This window comes from Mchenga conophoros, linkage group LG7 (genome assembly GCF_057382185.1).
Source record: "Mchenga conophoros isolate Kocher_MC1m ecotype Shallow Benthic linkage group LG7, M_conophoros_male_GT1.1, whole genome shotgun sequence".
NCBI lineage: Eukaryota > Metazoa > Chordata > Actinopteri > Cichliformes > Cichlidae > Mchenga > Mchenga conophoros.
The window spans coordinates 68,329,749-68,351,802 of record NC_140532.1 but is presented as its reverse complement, the minus strand read 5'-3'; the positions used below and the strand labels follow the sequence as shown (position 1 = coordinate 68,351,802).

Genomic DNA, 22,054 nt, shown 5'->3' with positions numbered 1-22,054 from the left:
GTGTTAAAGAAGCCAAGCGCGGCGTGGTTGATGGTCGGCTGTCGGTGGTTTGTAATGAGTGTAGCCGCGGTGCTCTGGAGGTGATATTTCAGGCTCTTTATGATCTGACGCTCATGTCCCGAGGACGTCCATCCTCTCGCTGCTCAGACCGTCCATCAGCACGCGGACCGGCTGCACTGATGGACTCGCACTCGTCTGTTTGGACTCGTTTGTGGTTTACTGCTCAGGTGCACGCTCGCCGCTCTGTTGCTCCATGAAGATGAAGTGAAACCATCTTTAACACTCAGGTGTGTTACAGTAACACACACATGGTAATGTGAGCCTCAGGTGTCCAATCAGAGCTCATGATGACAGAATATCTCAGAGAAGAGGATCAGAAGATAAACTAACTAATCTCGGATCAGATGGCGAGCAGCAAACAGCAGACGCAGAGCTTCCTCTGCTCACAGAACCACTGAACTCCCAGTGTCACGAAAACCATCAGACAACCAGTTTAAAGAGGCACGAACAACCTGAGCGTCACATTAAAAGCATGAATTAGACCAAAGAGCGCTGAGACGTCTTTAATATCAGTTAGTAAGAGCAGTCAGGGCAGCACGGTCACCTGACATCACCCAGGAGCTCCATCTCAGACTCTACAGGCCTTGCTTAAAGGTCAAAGTTCATGACAGCACAGGCAGGAACTGACTCAACAGGTATGTGTGTTTGGCGAAAGCAGACGAGGCTCGAAGCTCAGTGGCAAATCTGCAACAGCTGATGGAGAAAAGAATCTAGCGCAACGTTGCCCTCCCCCTCACGACATCAGCCGCTTGCCTCATTGATCTCCGCCATCACCTCAGCACAGGTGTCATCGCCTACCTCCCGCAGACAGACGCCATCAGAGAATGGGAGCAGTGAAGGTAGGTGCTGAAACCTGAGATGAGGCTGATGGAGCAGCAGGCGCGGCGTCGGCGCTCTACGTCATTTAAAATGTAGACAAATGTTTTTTATACACGTCGTGCAGCGTCTGAAGCTCCACCCACCCCACAGGAAAATAATCTGCACCGCTGCTTCTGCTCACGATGCTGACTCTTCATGAGCACGTACTCCGTACACTACAGTACTGCAGTATTGCAGTACTCTCAGAGCACCATGTTTTCTGTGCAGACAGCATGCTAGCACCGTGCTAGCGTCGCCTAAGAAGGAGCAGACGCAAGTAATGCATTACTCTAACAAAGTAACTTTTGTAATGAAGTACATGTTTCAGAGACTGAACCAATCACAGGCTGCTCTCTGAAGGAGGTGTGTGTGACGCTGTAATGCAGCAAAGCGTGTCACCAGCTGCCTGTGACCTCACGTCCTCTTGCCCAGACGCCACATGAGTCAACCAGTGAACGGCTCAGATAGAGCACACCTGTTCCACTGCTCATTAAAAACCCGATCAGCCAATCAGGGGCCAGCAGCTCGGTGCATGTAGATACAGAATGATGAAGAACGAGCGTGACGTGGCTGCTGCTGAGATCTCTGAGCATAACGCAGGAAACACGCAGCGAGCAGCAGCTCTCAGAGGAAAGGAGGTCAGAGGTCAGGAGAGCGTGATGAAAGTGTAACCCTGTCCTGTTCTGTGATTGGCCGGTGCCTCCATCATGGACTTTTAATTTGTCCCACTGAGCGTGCTTACGCAGAGCTTTCAACGCACGGGTCCGTCCGCAGAACACGGGAGCATCACATTACTAAGGTAGGGATGGCGCTCGATACTCGATTGTGATTGGACAGAATCGGTCCTGCTTCCTGGAGCAGATTTCAGACACTCGTTCACGTCTTTATGACTCATTAACACGCGGCATCAACCTGAGACGTGCCTGAAAGCTGGACAGGAGGTTGTGACGTTTGTTGGTGGGTTTGCTTCTCAGGAGCTGCTGCTCCACGCTCCTCTGTGACCTCTGACCCCTGCTGGCTGTTTTAGAGGAGCAGAACTGCGACTGCCACCTGCAGACCTGAGCTCAGACAACCTGCACAGGAACCTCAGCCGATCCACTGTGTTGATCACATGACCTCAGGTGGGGGCTAGAACGCAGCGCGCCCTCTAACACTTTATCCTTCCTAAAACCTCAGAGGTGGTGCTGAACATGCAAAGACACAGCATGCTGCAGGTTTCTACGCCCTGCAGGGGGCAGCGTAACGAGCACCAGAGTGAAAGGAGGCGAAGAAAACATGGAGAAGAACTAACCTGGGCGCCGCTGGAGGACCGGCTCGGTGAGGTTCTGCAGGCGGGCGAGCAGCAGCAGCGATCCGGCTCCCAGCAGCAGGAGGAACCACAGGGAGCAGCAGAGGGAGCAGGGCGGCTTCACGGCCGCACACAGCAGCCTCCTCCGAACGCCCAGCAGGCTCATCCTGGACAGACCACGGCGAGCACCTGAGGAGACAAACACTTCAGACGAGATCTGATAAAGACATGCAAACCTGATGCTCGCCGTGTGACTGCACGCCATCGGATGCCTCTGGGGCCGAGCTTCGGCGTTTCACTCTGAGCGCCGACGGTTCCTCTCCGTTTCCTTTAAACACCGTCACCTGCTCCACCTCCTCCAACCACACTCCTGCTGCCTCAGTACCTTTATTGTCTCTCCGGCAGCTCCACCTGCGGTATAAATGTGAAAATTTTACACCGCCTCAGGTTGTTATCAAGCACCCTCCATCACCTCACAAACATGAGTGTCGACACCGCCCGCCCAGCAGGGTGATGACCACACCCCACAGCCATTACACACACGATGGAAAGATCCACATGAAACCCCCAAACAGCTGCACGCTGGCTGGATGCTGATAGGCTGAAACCTCCACGGAAGCTGCAGGTGAAGGCCGGGGTGGCCGTTGGAGCCATGCTGCACCTCCTGAGGAGGAGGAGGAGGTGGTCAACACAGAGGAGAGTTTCACTGTGAGTGTTTCCAATAAAATGAATCGTTCTCATCAAACACGGACATCTGCAGTAAGTCTTACATCATTGTTGACATTATTTTGTAGCTGTCCCCTCCCACAGAGGACAGAAGTCACCATGGCAATATACCTGTAGAGGTCCGCATCCCTCCATGGATACCCAACCATCACTGACCCACCACCGAGCCGCAGAGCCGGCGTTCTCCTCGGCTTCTCCAGACACTTTCAGCTCTGACACATGTGCTCAGGCTGAGCCCGCCCTCATCTCTGCAGAGCCGGGCGGCAGCGGTGGACTTGCCGGTTCTGGTGTTCTACTGCAGTGAGCGTGGGCCCACTACAGGACATGTGGCCCTCAGGCAAACCTCATGAAGTCTATTTCTGATTGTTTGGTCAGAAACGTTCACACCAGTGACCTGCTACAGGTCTTCCTCTTTGCACAAAGGAGCAGATACTGGTCCTGCTGATGGGTTAAGGCCTTCTACGGCCCAGTCCAGTAACCGTCCGTCTCCTGAAGTCTCCTCTGCGCTCCTCAGACGGTGCTGGGAGACACAGCAAACCTGACGATGGCACGTACTGATGTGCCATCCTGGAGGAGTTGAACAACCTGTGTGGCCTCTGCAGGGTCCGGGTGTCACCTCGTGCTGCCAGCTGTGACACTGACCACAGCCAAACGCAAAACCAGTGACACACTGTCAAAGGCCTCCGACAGCTCGGTGCTCATTGGAGGTTAAATTGCTGGTTTTGTGAATGGAGTCTGGTGGAGCGTGACACTTTCACTTCCTGTCAGAATATCACAAACCTGCTCTCTCTGTGGGAACTGAGCATGTGCAATAACATGACGTTCTACTTCCTGTGACTCTTTTCCCCACGAGGATCATTTCGGCGTCCGCCCACTCACGCTCTGACCAAGAGAATGATGGAGAACATGAGGGTGATTTACGAGTGGTGGGGGAGGAAAACGAGAGCTGCTCCTGGTCCTCCAGTGCTTCCTGAAAACTCACAATCAGCTGATCGATCACTCAGACGCTCCTTTAATAACGTCTTCATTAGACTTTGGTTCTCAGGTTGCTCGCTCTCGCTGGCCTTTTAAAGCTCCTTCAGTTTATTTTCTGTTTCCACAGCATTGATCCATGCACAGCGACCTGCAGGTTATCACCACCGCCCACCAAGTGATTCAGTTTATTTTGAAAAGTCTCAACAGGATCTCCAGCTTTATTGTGAAAGGTTTATGTGGAAAATAAACAAGCGGATGGCAGAGCCATGCAATGGTTTTACCACTGTTGTTGCTAATGACGACGAGTAAAAACAGTTGCAGTTTATTTTGCGACACCACGAAACAAACGATAGACGTTTTCATATCGTTATCTGATATATATCATTATATCACACGGCCCTACTCCATCCTGACACACTCACGTCCTTCTACCCCCCTAAAAAAGCCTGAAAGTCAAATGACTGTGATCCATGTGGCAGACGAATAAAACTCCTGAAAGCTCCTGACTGTGCCGGAAACTCACTCTCGTACACGGAGTCATCTTTACCGACAGGTGGGTCCACGAACTCTGTGCTGGACCACACCTGCACCACTAGGTGGCAGCACTGCACCTGAACAAGAGAAGATACGACTTATAGGGACACGTGAAGCGCCTCCATCCTGGTTTCTATGACGATAACTGATCAAGCAGGTACACTTTGACATGACCACAGGAGGGCGCCATCACAGGACAAAAACCAATGCCATCACTGGCTGTTTACCTGCTCTGTGTGTGTGTGTGTGTGTGTGTGTGTGCGTTTGTTTTTACTGCACAGCCATCTCTCCTGCTGACTGCACACTTCCTGCTCCCATGAGGCTGAGCAGGAACATCTGTTTGCAGCATCACAGCAGGTGAGCCCATAACACACACACACACACACACACACACACACACTCCTGCAGTGTCTGTATCTTTTGTGCTGAGAGACTCTGTGATGGTTTCAGATGTTTTCAGCTGATCATGTGACACGCATAACTGGATCCAGCCAATCAGTCTGTTTATTTATTCCATCCATCCTCTGCTGCTGATCCAGCTCAGGGTCTATCCACAGAAGCTTCCCAGCCTCCTCCTGCTCCTCCTCCAACTCCTCCTCCTTGCACTTAGGTGTTCCTAGACCAGCTGAGAGAGATCACCTCTGCAGTGTGGCCGGGTTTATGCCCCGGCCTCCGCCCCGTGGAAAGAGCTGACCTAGGAGGCATGGAGTGGACTTCCTTAGACTTAGAAATGATTACAATGAAAATAAATCAATAAGGCCTCCCAAGGCTTCAAAACGGGTGTCGGTGCTGTGATGTCACCAATCTGTCATACTGTACAAATTAAACCAGTGTTTCCAACCTTTTGGAGCCACAGCATATGTTTCACATTACAAAAATCCCACAGCAAAAACAAAAATGCCACAAAAAGCACATTGATCATTTCCCCCGCACTCCAGGCACAGCAGAGTTGGCTCGGTTTGTCCCCAGCAGTGTTGGGTAAGTTACTTTAAAATAGTAACTTAGTTACATTACTAGTTGCTTCTCTCAAAAGTAACTCAGTTACTTCAAGTTACTCGTTACTTTCAGAGTAACTAGTTACTAGAGAAAGTAACTTTGGTTTTACTCAGACTTCTCTTGTTAATGTGTTGCTCCCATAACTTTGCCAGTCTTCTAGCTTGCTTACTTGCCACAGTGCACTGTGCCACCTACCAATAGAAAGGAAAAGATAATGTGCACATTTCCACGAGAGAAATCCCACGCCTGGACCGTCATTGACTGCTGCCATGATTCTAGCCTACGTCACAGAGTCATGTGCGCCTTTTACATCCAACACAAAAACTGCAGTCGTGGTGCTTTGATTGTACTCAGAACTCAGAAATCCTGCCTTCTGAATAGGAAGATGTAGGTAACACCAGACTGCAGATGAGCTGCATACAGGGCTGGACTGGGACAGAAAATCGTCCCGGGCATTTTGACTAGAGACCGGCCCACCATTATAGGAAAAATCATAAAGCCTTTGAATGAAAACAAACACTGTTGTGACAGTGATGTACACTGTTCTGATGGTATATATGTATCAATCTATCAATCGTTTGTTGTAAGATTCAGATAATTATTTTTTAAAAGCGAGACATTTTAAATGAGAATAAGAAAGAAAAGTATTTCTTTGTGCCCCCCTCTCCCTGTTAATGCCCTACATGCCCCCCTGGCAACACTTTCCTAGACCCGCCCCTGCACAGTTACCAGCTGTCAGCTACCTAAAAAAGGATCCTGGTGTTATTTGTCTCTCAGAAACAGTTCATAACTTCAACTCATTCATGTCACCTAAAAGGTAAACCTGTTTCTCCATCACCTGCTCAGCTCTGATGATTCAGTAAGGACATCTCCTGGTTTCATCTTCATGTTTCCCTCTCACCACATATACAAACCATCATGACCAGCAGCTTTACAGCTGTGGCTCCAGCAAACATCAGCTGATACTAGAAATTAATATTAAATAAATTCTAACAACAGCTGATCAAGCTTGAACGTGCTGCTGTTGTTTAGCGCGACATCCGCTGATTTCCTCTTTCTGGCGCAAAGTGGGCGATAAATAAACGAGAGAGCCGATCAGCTGATCATTGATCAGTTTCATGATTGAAGTAGAAACAGGAGAGGGAGGGGGGGAGGATGAGAGAAGAAGAGGCAGCTGTGCAGCAAAGACACAGAATAACTCCAGCTTTGTGTCTTTTTGTAGCTGAATTACGGGACAAACTGTTCCTTTTCACCTCAATAAGAAACGCGTAATATTTTCTCTGAATACCAGACGGGACGGTTGGCAACTCTAATAACTTATGAACAAAATAAAGTTCAACATCATTAACATCATAGCACCACCCAGCTGTATAGAAACTCCGTCATGCTAGCTAGCACGCAGTACGAAAAAGTCAGAATAACGAAAATAAACTCCACCTAAACCTGGTTCATATCTGACCCAGAGAGACTGCAGGTCATAACTTCTGAAGTTCAGTTCACCTGACACTCTCGGACCGGCGGCCGCCTCGGGTCTCTCTTCCTCCTGCCTCCCTTTTCCTTCATCCACCTGCTGGCCTCCACCACTTGCTAATGTTACTGAATCTGTGGAAGCTCCGCGATGCCACCACACGAAGTAACGAGTAACGACCCTATCTGAATCCCAGTAACAAGTAACGCGTCCCTGATTTTGGCATAATAACTAGTTACCGTGCTCGTTACCACAATAATAACGTAGTTACTGTAACGCGTTACTTAATAACGCGTTAGTCCCAACACTGGTCCCCAGTTTACCTTTTTTGCTTCCTTCTGACCACTGCTCATGCTGGGCCTTCACCTGGGTCGGAGTTTCCTCCAGGACCAGGTCACACTGACTACTTTTCTGACTATTGTCATTTCTTCGTCGTCGTCTTCTGTCTTACTGGCAGTTGGCGACCCACTGAATTAGAGCAGGTAGTTGTACTGCCCTCTAGTGGAAGAGAATGTCATTGTTCTGCCCGTTACTCACGCTAATTACGGCGGTCCGTTTGGTACTGGGCTGCGAGAGTTGAGGCTCGGGTTTGAAATTTATGGTTTTCACGGTTTTATCGGGTTTTTTAATCGTTTTTATCGTTAACTCTGTTTCCCTGGGTCTTTTCCTTGTGTGTTATGAATAAATCTTCTGTTTTTGGTACTGGTTTTATTTTGTTGTATTTATCTGCGACACCTTAAAAGCCGGTCCCGTGGCCCAGTGGTTGGGAAACACTGTATTAAACTATATTATATCAAATCACAGAAGGGCTGCAACAATTGACTGAGTATTTCGAATAATTTAATTAGGAAAAATTTGACAAATTTTTTGCGTCAATGTTTCGTTTAAGGCACGGCTCTGTAGTGTGCTATCGTCACCATGGAAACGGTTACCATGGTAAATCTTAATACTGAACTGAGGCCTCAGTTACACAGGTGACTGCCTGGCAACCGTTGCTAGGGAAGCATGTACTCATCAAGTGGTCGGTTGGTGGAGCTGCACCAAAACCTCGTAACCAGAAACAGAGACCGTCAAAGTAAAAGTCTTGCCTTTGGAAATATGTTGGTTTAAGCAGTGCAGCACAGCTTTTACTTTGAAGGTGTTGGTTTTCACAGTTTCGCCGCAGCTCGGAGAGTAAATGGCGAGTGAATCACTCCCGTCTCCAACAGTCTGATTTATAACAAAGGAAACGAAGACCACCACGTTGATTTTATCATCGCTCTCAAAGCAGTGGCTGTGATCTGTTTGCGATAAGGACGGTTTTCAGCCGCAGGCGGATCGACCTCGACGTCTGAGATCACCGCTGAGACGCTTTGTTCTGTTTTCTGAAGTTTTACAGCAGAAACTTTTGTTCCTCTAATAATAATAAATGTGTTATTAAGGTTTCTATTAGCGACGAGTGGCTGATGATTTATAGCATCACGCTGCAGCAGCTCATTCTGCTGAAACGAGGATAAACAGCCTGCATTTAAATAAAACAGGGCGGCTGAGAACAAGACGCTGCGTGCAGAAAGAATCCAGCCAGGCTGATTTGAGTGTTTGTTGGCAGGATTAAAGAAAAACCATCAGGCTGCATCTAATGAAGCATGAAATACTGAGAACAAATAATCAGGTTTCTGAGTATTTTCCCCCAAACAGGTCGCAGTCCCAACTGAAGATTCATTTAGTCAGAAAACCAAGAACACGGCAGGAAACTCAGAGGAACGAGTCACAACGAAGAGTCGAGAGGACGACCCCTCCTCACGTCCTTGTCGAGTCAAACTCTGGGCCTCCAGCTGACCGCTCGGCAAGGACGCTTCAATCCTGCCGCGCCCGGATTAACATGACGGCAGGAGATGGATACCCTGCAGTGTGATGGCAGAGCTCCACGCCGTACACCACAATCACACCTCCCTGAGCGACATCATCAACACTCTGAAACAGGAAACGCCCGCTGTCATCGAACCGCCACAGACGTTTTGAGCTGCGTCAATATTGTGACTGCAGCGCTCACAGATTATTGACACGCTGAAGGAAACCACGGAACAAACGAGAGCAAACAATCAGGGTAAACTGCAACAGGAGAACTCACGCTAACTGCACTGAGGGAGAAACTACAGAGAAAATATGAATAAAGTGTGACACAGTACAAGCACCGAGTCTGCTGGTCTGGGCTCGTGTTCCTCCACAGCTGCAGGACGAGTCCCACCAACAGCTGAAAGTTACAGGAACATGTTTGCAGAAGATTTCCTCACTTTTCTTCAAACTTTTGTTCTCCTAGTATCTGAAAGTAAAGTGTTTTAAGAACAAATACATGTGCTGACTTTGTCGTTGCGGTGCTCTCCAGCAGGACCGGGAGAGTATCCTGAGTTATTCACATGGTTCCTACAGGAATCATTCAGCAGCCTCGTACCTGCAGGACGTGTTCACACGCCGGTTTGGTTGAAGTCAAAGCTAATGAGACAGCAGCCTGAACACTTATGTACAGTTGGTACATAAAATGAGAGCTTGTGCAGGCGGCGGCTGCCCAGGAGGGCAAAGAAAGCCGATAAAGGAGTCATTTTTAACAGTAAGCAGCTCACCGAGAAATTCCACCTCTGTGTAGCTGCACCACAGACGCTGAGACAGCCTCCATCATCACGGTTACAGTCGGTCTTTCGCTCTGCTTTGTGTGCAGATACAAAGACAGAAAATGGGCTGCGTGAGCGAGGCTGCAGCAGCTCGCTCAGACCGTTTAGTGCTAATTGTTCAGAGTTCAGGATGAGGCCAAGGACGGCGTGCGGGCTGAGAAACGAGCCAGAGCTCGGGGACAAAGAGTCCCACGCTGCCCCTGAAATGAAGGTGACCCGAGCTGGAAAGCGAGCGGAGGCACGAGTGGCGTTTCTGCAGCTTGTTTGATACTGTGGACTTTCCACTGTGCTTCCCTGATCTCTGAGTTCAGCTCCTCACACTCAGCAGCAGCACAGCGCTCGACACACAGCAGGAGTTTCTGTGCCGCTGCCGCGTACGTGGACGTTAACTGATCATCCTCGCGGCCCAAATCAGTTTTCTACTTCCTGCCTTCTCGACTCCGTCCGCTGTTTTCGGCACAGCGGGTGTCACCACGAAACGAGATTAACTGACGGTGTTTAACGCAGACAGATCACCATGGTAACTGACGATGGTCTGACCTGTTTGTATGTTTATCACAGTGAACATTCAGTAAAACAAACACTTCATATACTCAGTGGACTGTGGGACCGAGCTGAGCAGGTGGGTCCAGTTTGAAGTCTCAGAAATAATTTACCATGTCAGCTGACATAACACTGCTTTGTTCTTCTGCAGCACTTATCTTAGTCTCACCATTTTACTCTGGGTCACCTGTTCCTCTGACACTGTCCGACTGAAGGAGGAGATGAAAAGGATTCAAACACCTCGTTTAATGGGAGCACACTGAGGTTAATTATGGAGTTCCACAGGGTTCAGTGCTAGGACCAATTCTGTTTACATTATACATGCTTCCCTTAGGCAGCATCATTAGAAGACATAGCATACATTTACACTGCTATGCAGATGACACCCAGCTCTATCTGTCCATGAAGCCAGATAACACACACCAATTAGTTAAACTGCAGGAATGTCTTAAAGACATAAAGACCTGGATGGCCGCTAACTTTCTGCTTCTTAATTCAGATCAAACTGAGGTTATTGTACTCGGCCCTGAAAAGCTTAGAAATATGGTATCTAATCAGATTCTTACTCTGGATGGCATTACCTTGGCCTCCAGTAACGCTGTGAGGAACCTTGGAGTCATTTTTGACCAGGACATGTCCTTCAACGCACATATTAAACAAATATGTAAGACTGCTTTCTTCCATTTGTGCAACATCTCTAAAATTAGAAATATCCTGTCTCAGAGTGACGCTGAAAAACTAGTTCTTGCATTTATTACTTCCAGGCTGGACGACTGTAATTCATTATTATCAGGAAGTCCTAAAAACTCCCTGAAAAGCCTTCAGCTAATCCAAAATGCTGCAGCAAGAGTCCTGACAGGGACTAGAAAGAGAGAGCAGATTTCTCCTGTATTGGCTTCCTGTTAAATCCAGAATTCAAAATCTAATTCATGTTTCCATCATTTACCCAGGAATAAAAATGTAATTTTCTTGGATCTCTCCGACTTTTACTCCCTGAAAAAGAAACATACATCCCCATGGACATCTTTTACTTTAATAAAGCATCACATTTAATGAGAAATGTCAAACTGCGCCTCTGACAGGAGCATTTGTGGCGATGCAGCTTTCTGATCTTTGAATCACCTCAGCTGAAATACTCTGTCCGTCCTTACAGACGACTGCACGGAAATATGAAATAAACATAATCAGGAATATAATCTGCAAATCCGATGAGTTGATAAGCCACCTCCTCCGGCACAATAAAGGGCTTGTGTGGTCCCCTCGACGCGAGCTAGGAAGATTAATCCCTGTCATTCCGTTATGGGACTCTAATCTTATGGGATAACATATACGGAAATCTCCACCTCCGTTCACGTTTATCCGCAAGCTGCAGCACGAGGTGGACAGCAGGGTGGAGGTCCTGCGTTAAGTGTGAGGTCACTCCGGCTTATCGTCACCTTTTCCATCTGTTCCCTACGTTCTCTCCGTGCCTCTCCTGAACTCGGACGAGCTGATCAGGTCACGCGATAAATGTCATGATTTATATGATGAGTAAAAGTTGTAGGTTATCAGAAGAGAGGCACCTCTCCATCATACTAGCACACCAACCCACGCCCAGAGCTGTGGACTGGTGTGGGACCCGGGGCATGGGGCGACTGCTGGAGCCAGTTTTTGTGTTTGCTTTCAATCTGGAGTCAGACCTGATCTAGACCTGGTCTCAGTCAGACTGGGTCTCAGTCGGACCCGGTCTCAGACCTGGTCTTGGTTTTGTCTGTTGTCCTGGAGTCAGACCTGATCTAGACCTGGGCCCTGTTTCAGGAAGCCGGTTTAGTGCAAACTCTGAGTAAGTATATCCTGAGTTAACGAAAACTCTGGGTTTTCGGTTTCACAAAGCGAGTTTAGATTAATTCTGAGTGAGTTACTATGACGACACACTCCGTGAAGCTAACCTGCCCCCTAGCAGGTTTACTACAACTAACCCTGACTGTCTCCGCCTCTTTGTCAGAAACCTGACAGTAGGAAGTGTCAGACATGGCGTGCTCCGTCCTTGAAGAGCCAGTAGATGTTGAAGCCCAAATTCTCCGCAGAGCTCTCCGCCGGGAGAGAGTGATTAGAGCGCGTTTGGACATTTTATCATTTCCTGATGATTTCCTGTGTGAACGTCACCGTTTTTCAGCACAATCTATAATTTATTTGAATAACATCCTCAGGCTTAATATTGCTCATGTGACACATCGCGGACATCCTCTCAGTTCATTACATATTATTTGTATTGCACTTCGGTTTTTTGCAAACGGGAGCTTTCTGTATAATATTGGTGACGCTGAGCACGTTTCCAAGGCTACCGTCTGTCGGGCAGTCAGGAATGTTACAGTTGCACTGAAACGTCTCCTGTACTCGTCTGTGGTGTTCCCCGGTCATAGACCCACAAGATTTATCAAAGAGGGATGCCACAAAATTGCAGGTATCAGGATGAACGAAACTTAATTCATGATGTGGTGATACTTGGACTACTACTTAAATTTTACATTTATTCTCACGGTTCCCAGGCGTGATTGGCTGTATAGATGGCACTCACATTCCAATCATTGCTCCTTCAGTAAATGAAGGAGACTATGTGAACAGGAAGTCTTTCCACAGCATTAATGTGCAGGTACATAGTTCCCTGTAGCATTTCAAACTAACAAATTATTTCATTATAGTAATGGATGCTAATTTGTGTTCTCTGCACTGTGAAGATCATATGTGATGCTGCCAACATTATCACAAATGTGGAAGCCAACTGCTCAGCCTCTGTGAGTGGTGGTGGTGGAGGACCCCCACCTGTTTTTCGGGCCTCCGCTTTTTTTCTGTTGGCTATAACGGGCCACATTTGAGCATACAGAGTAAGCAAATATGTACTTGTAATGTGCTCAGATAATTTCAATAAGTGCTTACAGAGGGGAAATTAATGTAGCCTCTAACTGCAATTGATTTACATGGGACACACAGACCAAGCACTATGGCTCATAATACAATTACACCTTACCTGTTTGGACTATATTTTTATATTTCATTTTTACTTGCTGCCAGGAACGTTTGGGGCCTGTTGGGTTGCACCTGCGCTCACATCACATCACAAAATAAAATGTATGAAATAACAAATAAAATAAAATATATTAAAATAACGTGTTAAATGGGTGGAAATCCCTCGATCAATGTTTATATTAACACTCACGCATTGACTCTGTCGGCTATGTTTTGCCATGCATGCTCTCTTTCTTTTGCAGCTGAGGCTGTGTTACTTTTTTCCTGCAAAATTTGCATGTTATCGGCATATGCTGCCATCAGAATTTCGGCCTCAAGCGCTGTAAAATACATTGACCGCGCCTTCTTTCCCTCCGTCTCCATGGTGACTCGCTTAATCTGTGCTCCACTAATCAGGGCTTTATGTATCCTCGTGCGCACGCTTCACTTGGGGTTAAAGCAACTCCGCGTTGACTGAACTAATTGTTATCAGCCTTTCTGAAACCGAATATTCCGAGTTGGACAGTTCGGGGTTACTCAACCCTGAGTATCGTTTTTCACTCTGAGTTTTCTAAACCGGCTTCCTGAAATAGGGCCCAGGTCTCAGTCAGACCCAGTCTCAGTCGGACCCGGTCTCAGTCGGACCCGGTCTCAGACCTGGTCTTGGTTTTGTCGGTTGTCCTGGAGTCAGACCCGATCCTGGACTTTGGGGCTAGTTTAGTTCTCTGCTTTAAATCTTGTTTTGGACTTTGGACCTGTAGCTGGACATTGACCCAGATACTGAACTGGTTTTGGATGTGGTTTGGGCCATGTACTTGGAGATGGGACTGCTCTCTCAAACCTGGAGTTGGTCATTTGGACTTTAAACCAGTGGGTCTGTTGGTGATGGATAAATACTTTCCCCGAGTTTCTAACTTGATTAAACAGCTACCAGCACAGGGACTTTTTGGAGGCTTTTTTCCTGCTGCGAGTGGAGCAGACAGAAGAAGCTGGAGGTGGAGCTCCTATAAATGTGTGATCGTGGCTTTAAGCTTACCCAGGTTAATTCTCTGGGGTGTTTCTGAGTCTAAATAAATCCATACAAGCCCGGCTCATTCCCACAGCAGTGGGTCACAGCAGTCTGGCTCCAGCGAGCCAAATGAATAATGAAACACGCTGAAAGGCAGAACTAAACAAGCTGCTGAGCAGCAGCGTCGCTTTGTTCTCATCATTAATGTCACTAATCCTCTGAGCCCGCCGGCTGCACAGCTACTCTTAATCACTGGCGATCCAGAGACCGCCGCCCCCGATATCTGGAGGCGGTTTCTCACCCGCCAGTTAGAGCGAATTATTAACTAGAATGACCTCTGATGACCGGCTCAAACTTTCCACACAAAGGACTCATTCAGACCCACAGAGCCCTGTCCGACACACGGGCAGGTGGAGAGGACAGGTGGAGCAGACAGGTGGTCAAAAGTGCTTCAGATACACAAACAAGCAAAACACACTGAGGAGAAAACCTTACCCAGCTCCTCACCTCCACCTTTAACATAAAATCAACACTTAAAAACAGGGTGAGAACAAACCTCCACCTTCATCCTTATATTTCATTGTGTTAGCAATAGGCTAAGATGTTAGCTCTGAGCTAATAATCAGAGCAGTGAAATGAAGCAGTGCTTAAACACCTGCACAGGTGTGCGGACACCAGCCTGTGAGAAACGAACACTGCTGCTGATGTTTACAGCATTTCAGCACTCGTGCCGTCAGGCAGGAAAGCAGAACGAAAATGGAAGCACGATAAGCTCCACGTTTCTTACCAAGTGTTTAGAGATTGTCTAAATAACTATCAGCGCACCATCAAGGTAGAAAGAGCAAATTATTTCTCCAAGATAATCTCTGGTAATCCTAAAGTTCTATTCAACACAATCAACTCTGTCCTGCGCCACTGCAGCCATATCTGAGACGGCCTCACACGAAAGTTCTTTACTGAAAACATTGATGATATCCGAGCACATATCCCGCTCCCATCCCAAGACCCCTCTGAACCACCTGCATGTTCATTCCTTTTCTCCGAATTTAAACCAGTTTCATTATCCCATCTCACTGATATAATAATGCACATGAAACGTGCCCCTTGGATGTGTTACCTACACCATTTCTCAGAGATGTGCTGAAGACAGTCGGCCCTAACATCCTCGTTATTGTAAATAGCAGCATCTCAAATGGGACTGTTCCTCATTCGTTTAAACAAGCTGTTGTTCAGCCGCTTCTAAAAAACCTGGTTCAGACCCGTCAGTTCTTGGTATTTTCAGACCAATCTCTAAGCTGCCATTGTTGTCTAAGGTTCTTGAGAAAGTCGTCCTCCACCAACTTTCCTCATTCTTAGACACACTAATATTCTGGACAAATATCAGTGTGGTTTCAGAGCCTTGCACAGCAGAGTCTCTACTGAAGGTGTTCAATGATGTGCTTCTAGCTGGTGACTCTGGAAAAAGCACAGTTGTCATCCTTCTAGACCTGAGCGCAGCCTTTGACACTGTCGACCACACAATCCTGTTAAACCGTCTACAGACGTGTCTGCATTCGAGGCTCTGCTCTAACATGGTTTGCCTCTTACCTGGAGAGCTGATCCTACTCTGTGATGCTGGGTAACAAATACTCCTCCCAGCTACTCTCACCTGTGGAATACCTCAGGGCTCTATTCTGGGCCTGGCCTTGTTCTCCTTATACATGCTCGCATTAGGCTCCATTTTTCAGAAACACCAGATCTCCTGTCACTCCGATGCAGACGATGCACATTTCTACCTCTCTCTAAAACCAGGTGCTGACAGTACGCTGCAGAAAGTCTCAGAGTGTCTTAGCGACATACATTGCTGGATGTCTCTGAACTTTCTCAAACTAAATCACGACAAAACCGACATGATAATCTTCGGTAAGCAGGACTCTGTTAGTCTCATAAGAAACGATTTGGGCCCATTATCAGCACATGTACATCCCCACGTAAAAAATCTTGGTTTCATGCTTTCCTATCGTCACGTCTTGACTACTGTAACTCTCTCTATTTAGGCATCTGTCACTCAAGCCTGTCCCGCCTGCAACTTGTTCAAAATGCAGCCGCAAGGCTCCTGACGGGTACTAGAAACAGAGACTATTACTGCGATACTCGCATCTCTACATTGACTACCAGTTAAATATAGAATCGATTTTAAGGTTTTATTATTTGTTTTTAAAGCTCTCCATGGTTTGGCTCCAGGTTACATTTCAGATCTTCTTAGCTTGCACCGACCCACTCGATCTCTGCGCTCCTCCAGTCAGATGCTGTTATCAGTTCCACGCTCCCAGTTCAAATCTAGAGGGGACAGGGCTTTCTCCATTGCCGCCGAGACTCTGGAACAGCCTTCCCCCTTTCAGTAAATCCTCTTCATCCTTGGAAGTCTTCAAATCGAATCTGAAGCCCTTCCTATTTTCCAAGGCTCTCTCTGACACCTCTTTTATTCTGCGATTCTGGTCTTTTATCTCATTGGGTAATGTTTGCATGTATTTTATGTTCACGTGTGCTTGTGTGTGCTTGTGTACATTTTTGTATATGTATTTGCATATATGCATGTACACATTTTTTTACAAACATATATGGATGTCTTACAATGTTTCTATAATGTTTTCATCTCATCTATTTTAATTCTTTTTATTATATCATCCCTCTGTTCAGCACTTTGGCCGACACGTGATGTCTTTTGAATGTGCTATATAAATAAAGATGACTTGACTCCGATGGGCGGAGAAACCCCATCACATGACAGATGAGCTGCAGGTGAACCGAGCTGACGAAGAGCTGGAGAGGTCGGGCACGAACGCTACAGTTTTATTTTAAAGAAAGACGCGGGGACCCGCTGCAGAGAGCTTCATCCAATCAGACGCTCGGACCGGAAACAGCTGGACGGTGTGAACATGGGACGATGGACAGATGTTTCCATACTTTCTAAAATAGATTAATCAGTTTAACATTGATAAACGTGAGACTCTCACACCGCCCTCAGCTGTGGGTGGTGTAGGTGTTGGTCTGAAAGCTCTCCGGTGAAGCTCGGTGCTGCCTGTGGTTAGGAGATGACTGTTCAGGACCCTGTGCCCCTGCAGAGACCGATGGAGGCGCTCTGCAGGGGCGGAGGTGTCCCTCTCCGATGTGTTATTCATGCCGGCAGCCTGGAAGAAGAGCCTCAGCATCCTGCAGCGCGGCTCTCTTCGTTAGCAGGAGGGATCGAGTTTCCTCGATGAGGCCGTCGGCTCAGATTAAAGGTGCTTATGGTAATTGAATCCTCACACGGTGAAAGTGCAGCTGAAACGAGTCGACACACGATACGACTGTTTCTGTCGGAGGAACGCACAAACACGTCCTGCTCCACTTCAAAGGAAACTGCAGCAAAGCAGCGCTCAGACCCGCCTCCAGATTAACCAACACGAACCTGGTACCACACTGTCAGTTTATCCAACACACACACACACACACACACACACACACACACACACAACTGTATGCTATTATGCACTTGAATCAGCAGCAGCACTGATCAGTCCCTCACAGGCAGAAGGACGAGAAAACCAAGCGAACCACCTTGATGAGACAGAGACGTTTGTGACGTCCACAGACTCAGGATCAGAAACTCTTAGAAATGGAGCCACGCTTGCAAACATAATAGAATAGAATAGAAAAGCCCTTTATTGTCATTGTACAACACAACTGTGGAGCGAGACGCAGTAACACACGATCGATACAGGACGTTCGAGTCCAGAAGTTCCAGCAGAGGGTTACACAACAGTCACACCTGGAAGAGCAGTGGGCGGAGCCCGCGACACGACCACAGTTATTGAGACTGCAATGATCCGGTGATCTTTAAAGACGGGGACCATGTCTGCGACCAATCAGCTGCCAACATTAAAGCGACCCCGACACGTCTCTGTGACTGGATGTGGTCATGACATCCAGTCTGTGATGAATCCACAGGTTCAGAGACTCAGTGACGCTCAGTTCCTGCAGGGGGCGATCTCCCGCTGACTGGCTCTGACACAAGCTGCCCGAGAGACGCTGTGCACACCTGTTACCTGTTCAGAGACAGGTCACCTCCCACCAGGTGACCTTGTGATCCAGGTGTTGCACGCTCAGATGTTTCCCTCATCGCTCGGGGTCCCGTTTTCTCCAGTGTTATGGATCCATTAATGACAGACCTCGCCCGTGTTATTGTTCTTACTCCCAGCCCACGTCTACGTGATGTAGGGCTGGGCGATATATCGAGTTTTTAAATATATCGATATATTTTTATACGAGATAAGAGATGTGACAATATCCTTTATATCGATATAGTCTATGCTATAATTATAGTTGTGGAGCCGCAGGTTTGCCTCTCTTTCGTCCACTTTTGTCTCTACGCTGCGTTGCTCCGCCTCTCCTTCACTGACCACAACACCCCCTCCTCCCCCATCGCTTCACCTGCAGGCAGCGACAAGATGGACATGGCAAATCTCCGTTAACGAGTTACTGCGCATCGCCCCGTGCGTGGGGCTGGACGGCGTCAACGTGTTAACGAGCTAACCACGCTAACGCCCAGAGGTGCTGCACGGCCTAAAATCCTTTCATTTTCTCAAAAGTTGACAGCGCGCCTTATGTATGAGTTCTGGTTGTGCTCACTGACCGCGAACCGCTTCTCTGTGGAACACGGCGCTCAGCAATCTGACTAAAAATGTTTGAGTACGACTTTGCTACGGAGCCGCACCGCGTTACGGCTGCCGTAGTCTGGAGCCTCGCGGAGTGATACGTACTGTGCTTCAGCGTAATATCACCGTACTGTGTGCGTATAAGGACCATAAACGGCTCCTGTTCAGAGACGCGGTTACGAAGAGGATTTCAAACTCCAGGCTGTCGGTCACGCAGTAGAAGTTAAGAACAGAGCAGCTGCTTGTTGTTGTGCTCAGCGTCTGTTAGTTTACATTTTGACTGCACAGTTGTGAGCTCTTTGTTATGCACAAAACAACATTTTTTCTTTTATTTATGGAGCATGATTATTTAATAAATGCTGATAATTTATTTCTGAGTAATTGTTTCTTGTACATCTGCGCTGTGTGTTAATAAAAGTGCCTGTGTGACATCTGGGACACAGCTGTGACTAAACTCTCTGTTTGTTCTTACTTTATGGCTTAAAAATAAATATCGAGATATATATCTTATATCGCCATCCAGCTGTCACCGAAATCCAGCAGATGAAAGCTCAGGGTGGGACGCACCGGGCTGGAGAAACAAACACAGCCAGCAGCATCACTCCCTGAACCGAGCGGTCAGATGGCGAGCGTTAACAGGTAACATCTATAAAATGATCGATCGGGGAAAACCTCAGTTTGATCTGTGACTCGTCCTAAACCCACACAGATCAGACTCGAGGTCGTGTTTATGAACGATAAATCACAGCGCTCCCTCCGCCTGCTCTGAGGTGCTCGGGTTTATTTCAGCCTCGCCGTCGCTCCGGTTTATTTTGGTTCAGTTTGTTACGGCCGAGGTCAGGTGACTCCGAGGGTCGTCGTAGGTGCAGCAGAGCTCCGTGTGCAGGTGGAGCAGCCGGGTGGCTATTTTTAGACACGAGGAGAGAAATTATTCAGCGCGATCGCAGCTTTTCATTCAACTGCTGCTGACAAAGGAGAAGAAGCAGCCGTCCTCCTCCTCCTCCTCCGTCAGCTTGACAGGTGGATCTGAGACCTGTGCAGGCTCCGCCCACAGCTGATATTGCACCCTGAAGATCAGGCGCCGCTCTTTCTCTTTGATCAGCTGCTGAGGATCCACACGGCAAACATCTCCATCTTTGTTTTCAGCAACTCCGCACGCGCTCAGTCTGCCACTGACATCACAGAAACAGACACCGCGACATCAACCGACACCCCGGCACCGCCCCCCTGCGACTGACGTCAGACGCTCAGACGAGTACACGAGAGATCAGTTCTGTTTCCCCATCAGCATCTGATCAACTTTAATCATTTTGTTGTCATGATTAAACAAATATCAACAGAGCAAACACAAAGAAATAAACTGGAATCAATTAGAGGAGCAAAAAATGTAACATCTGGATGACATAAAATAAATGAACAGAAACAAGAGAGTCTGTGTTCTTTTGATTTCTTTATCGGAAATGTTTTTCACGCTTCAGTAAAAGTAAAAGTTTGGATTTCTGGTCCTTCTTTAGGTGAAACCTAGTCAGGAAGCAGCAAACAGAGCGCCACAATAACAGTTCCAGGTGTCAAATAATGTGAGAAACGTCCACCAATCAGGGCCGCTCGAGCACAAACTACAAGCTGATCATCAAACACGGCTATCCAATTAGCTGCCCCGTTTAAAACCAGCAAAAGGAGGGGGGGCTTTTTCCTTACCTGTGCCCCGGGCCCCGTTTCTCTGTATCCGCCCCTGTCCGTAACCTTTCACTGGCTCAAAAAAACGCGGTTTAATCTGCGTTAACGGGGGGGCGGAGTCAGTGTTAATGACGAAAGCACTCCAAACACACCTGCTTTACTTTCAGCTGCTCCGCGAACCCCGCCGCTCGCCGTCGGGCTGTCCGGTCTACGTCACAGTATCACCGGAGTACCGACTGAAAGTGCGCCCGCTGCCCCCGGTCCTCGCTCCGCCGGCGCTCACCTGTGTGCGGCTCAGCATGGACGCAGTCCGCGGAGTTCTGTTCCGTCGGAAAGTCTGCGGGCGTCCCTCCTCCTCCGGTACTCAGTAAACGCTCTAACGGGCGCAGAGCTGCCGGTGAGCTGCGGTGTCCGCGGGCTGAGTTCGTTAGCGGCCCCGGAGCTGAAGGACTGGACTGAGAGTGTACTGTGAACGGGAGGGCAGGGCGGCGGAGCCCGACCGGCCAGCTCCGGGAGACACGGAGGAGGTTTGGTCAGACCACCACAATAAAAGCCCGCATTCGCCAAATCCTCAAAATAAAAGCCCGCGATGGTCAGGGCTGCAGAGGTGAATCTGATGTAACGCAGACACACACCAGAGTGACGTCACAGATTTAACTGTTAGGATTGATTTTATTATCATAACAGTTAAAACTGCTGCTCGGCAGATCTGTGTTTGTGCTTCTGCTTAGTTTTTATTGTTTCCTCTAATCCTAACCGTGAGTTAGGAGACAGGAGAGCGTCCTGTTTGAAAAATTCATTTCGTTTTAATGAGTTCAGCTGTTACAGCTGGAGGTCCATTTAAACCGCGTGAAAACAATAAACTGAATGTTAGCTTTGACATTTCTGTGTCCATCTGTGCAGTCACACACAGTAAGAGAATTTTATGCAATGACACATGAACAGTTATGTCATTGATGCTCAGCACATTAATGTGAGCCCAGTGTTATTACTGCACGGTGTTCCAGTGTTTGTAACAGAGCACAAATACAGTCAATAAAACAACAGGTTTACAGTTATTCATGAAGACACGTGAAAAAGCTGCTCCCTCCTTTAGCTCGCTCGGTATTTTTCCCTGTAGTGTGACTGTGTGCAGGTGTCTGTGACAAAAATAACACTTTAGAAAAATCGATGGAGATCTGAGCAGGTTTATGATGCTTTTATTTACCAGCAGGACAGGAAGCAGAGACTCTTATTATTGTTAAATTGACTGTAGAGCAGCCGTGTGTGTGTGTGTGTGTGTGTGTGTGTGTGTGTGTGTGTGTGTGTGTGTGTGTGTGTGTGCGCACCTCCTCCTCTCCCCTGCTCCTCCTGTCCTTGCTGTTTACCAGCTCTCTTCCTCCTCCTCTCTGGGGACCTCCGCCTCAGCGCTGCCTGCTGACTCGGTGTGTGAATGTGTATATTCCAAGAAACCGGAAAGACGAAGGAACAAGCTGCACAACAGGACCGAGTCCACCTTTACCTGTGATCTGTCTCAGGTGCGGAGGTCATGTGACCTGTTTACGAGACACGAGAGCAGCAGCAGGACCTCGATGTCACAGAGGCTGACCCCGGGAGCCCCGCCCTGAGAGG

The 22,054-nt window shown here is 48.0% G+C and overlaps 1 protein-coding gene across 4 annotated transcripts in view; it reads right to left on the bottom strand.

The window, feature by feature from the left end:
• Positions 1-20,953, bottom strand: part of LOC146571711 (carbohydrate sulfotransferase 8-like) — a 45,417-nt gene extending 24,464 nt beyond the window's left edge. Inside the window, exons 1-2 of one of the 4 annotated variants that reach the window (XM_085281038.1) lie at positions 20,596-20,953; positions 2,210-2,395 (exon numbers count right to left, since the gene is read on the bottom strand). In XM_085281038.1, the coding sequence (XP_085137164.1) occupies positions 2,210-2,372 (163 nt within the window). In that variant the 5' untranslated portion in view covers positions 2,373-2,395; positions 20,596-20,953. Of the gene's footprint in view, positions 2,396-20,595 lie in introns of those variants that run through there. The other 3 variants (XM_085281039.1, XR_014893161.1, XR_014893160.1) reach the window with 3 other exon arrangements.
• Between the last annotated feature and the right edge of the window lie 1,101 nt (positions 20,954-22,054).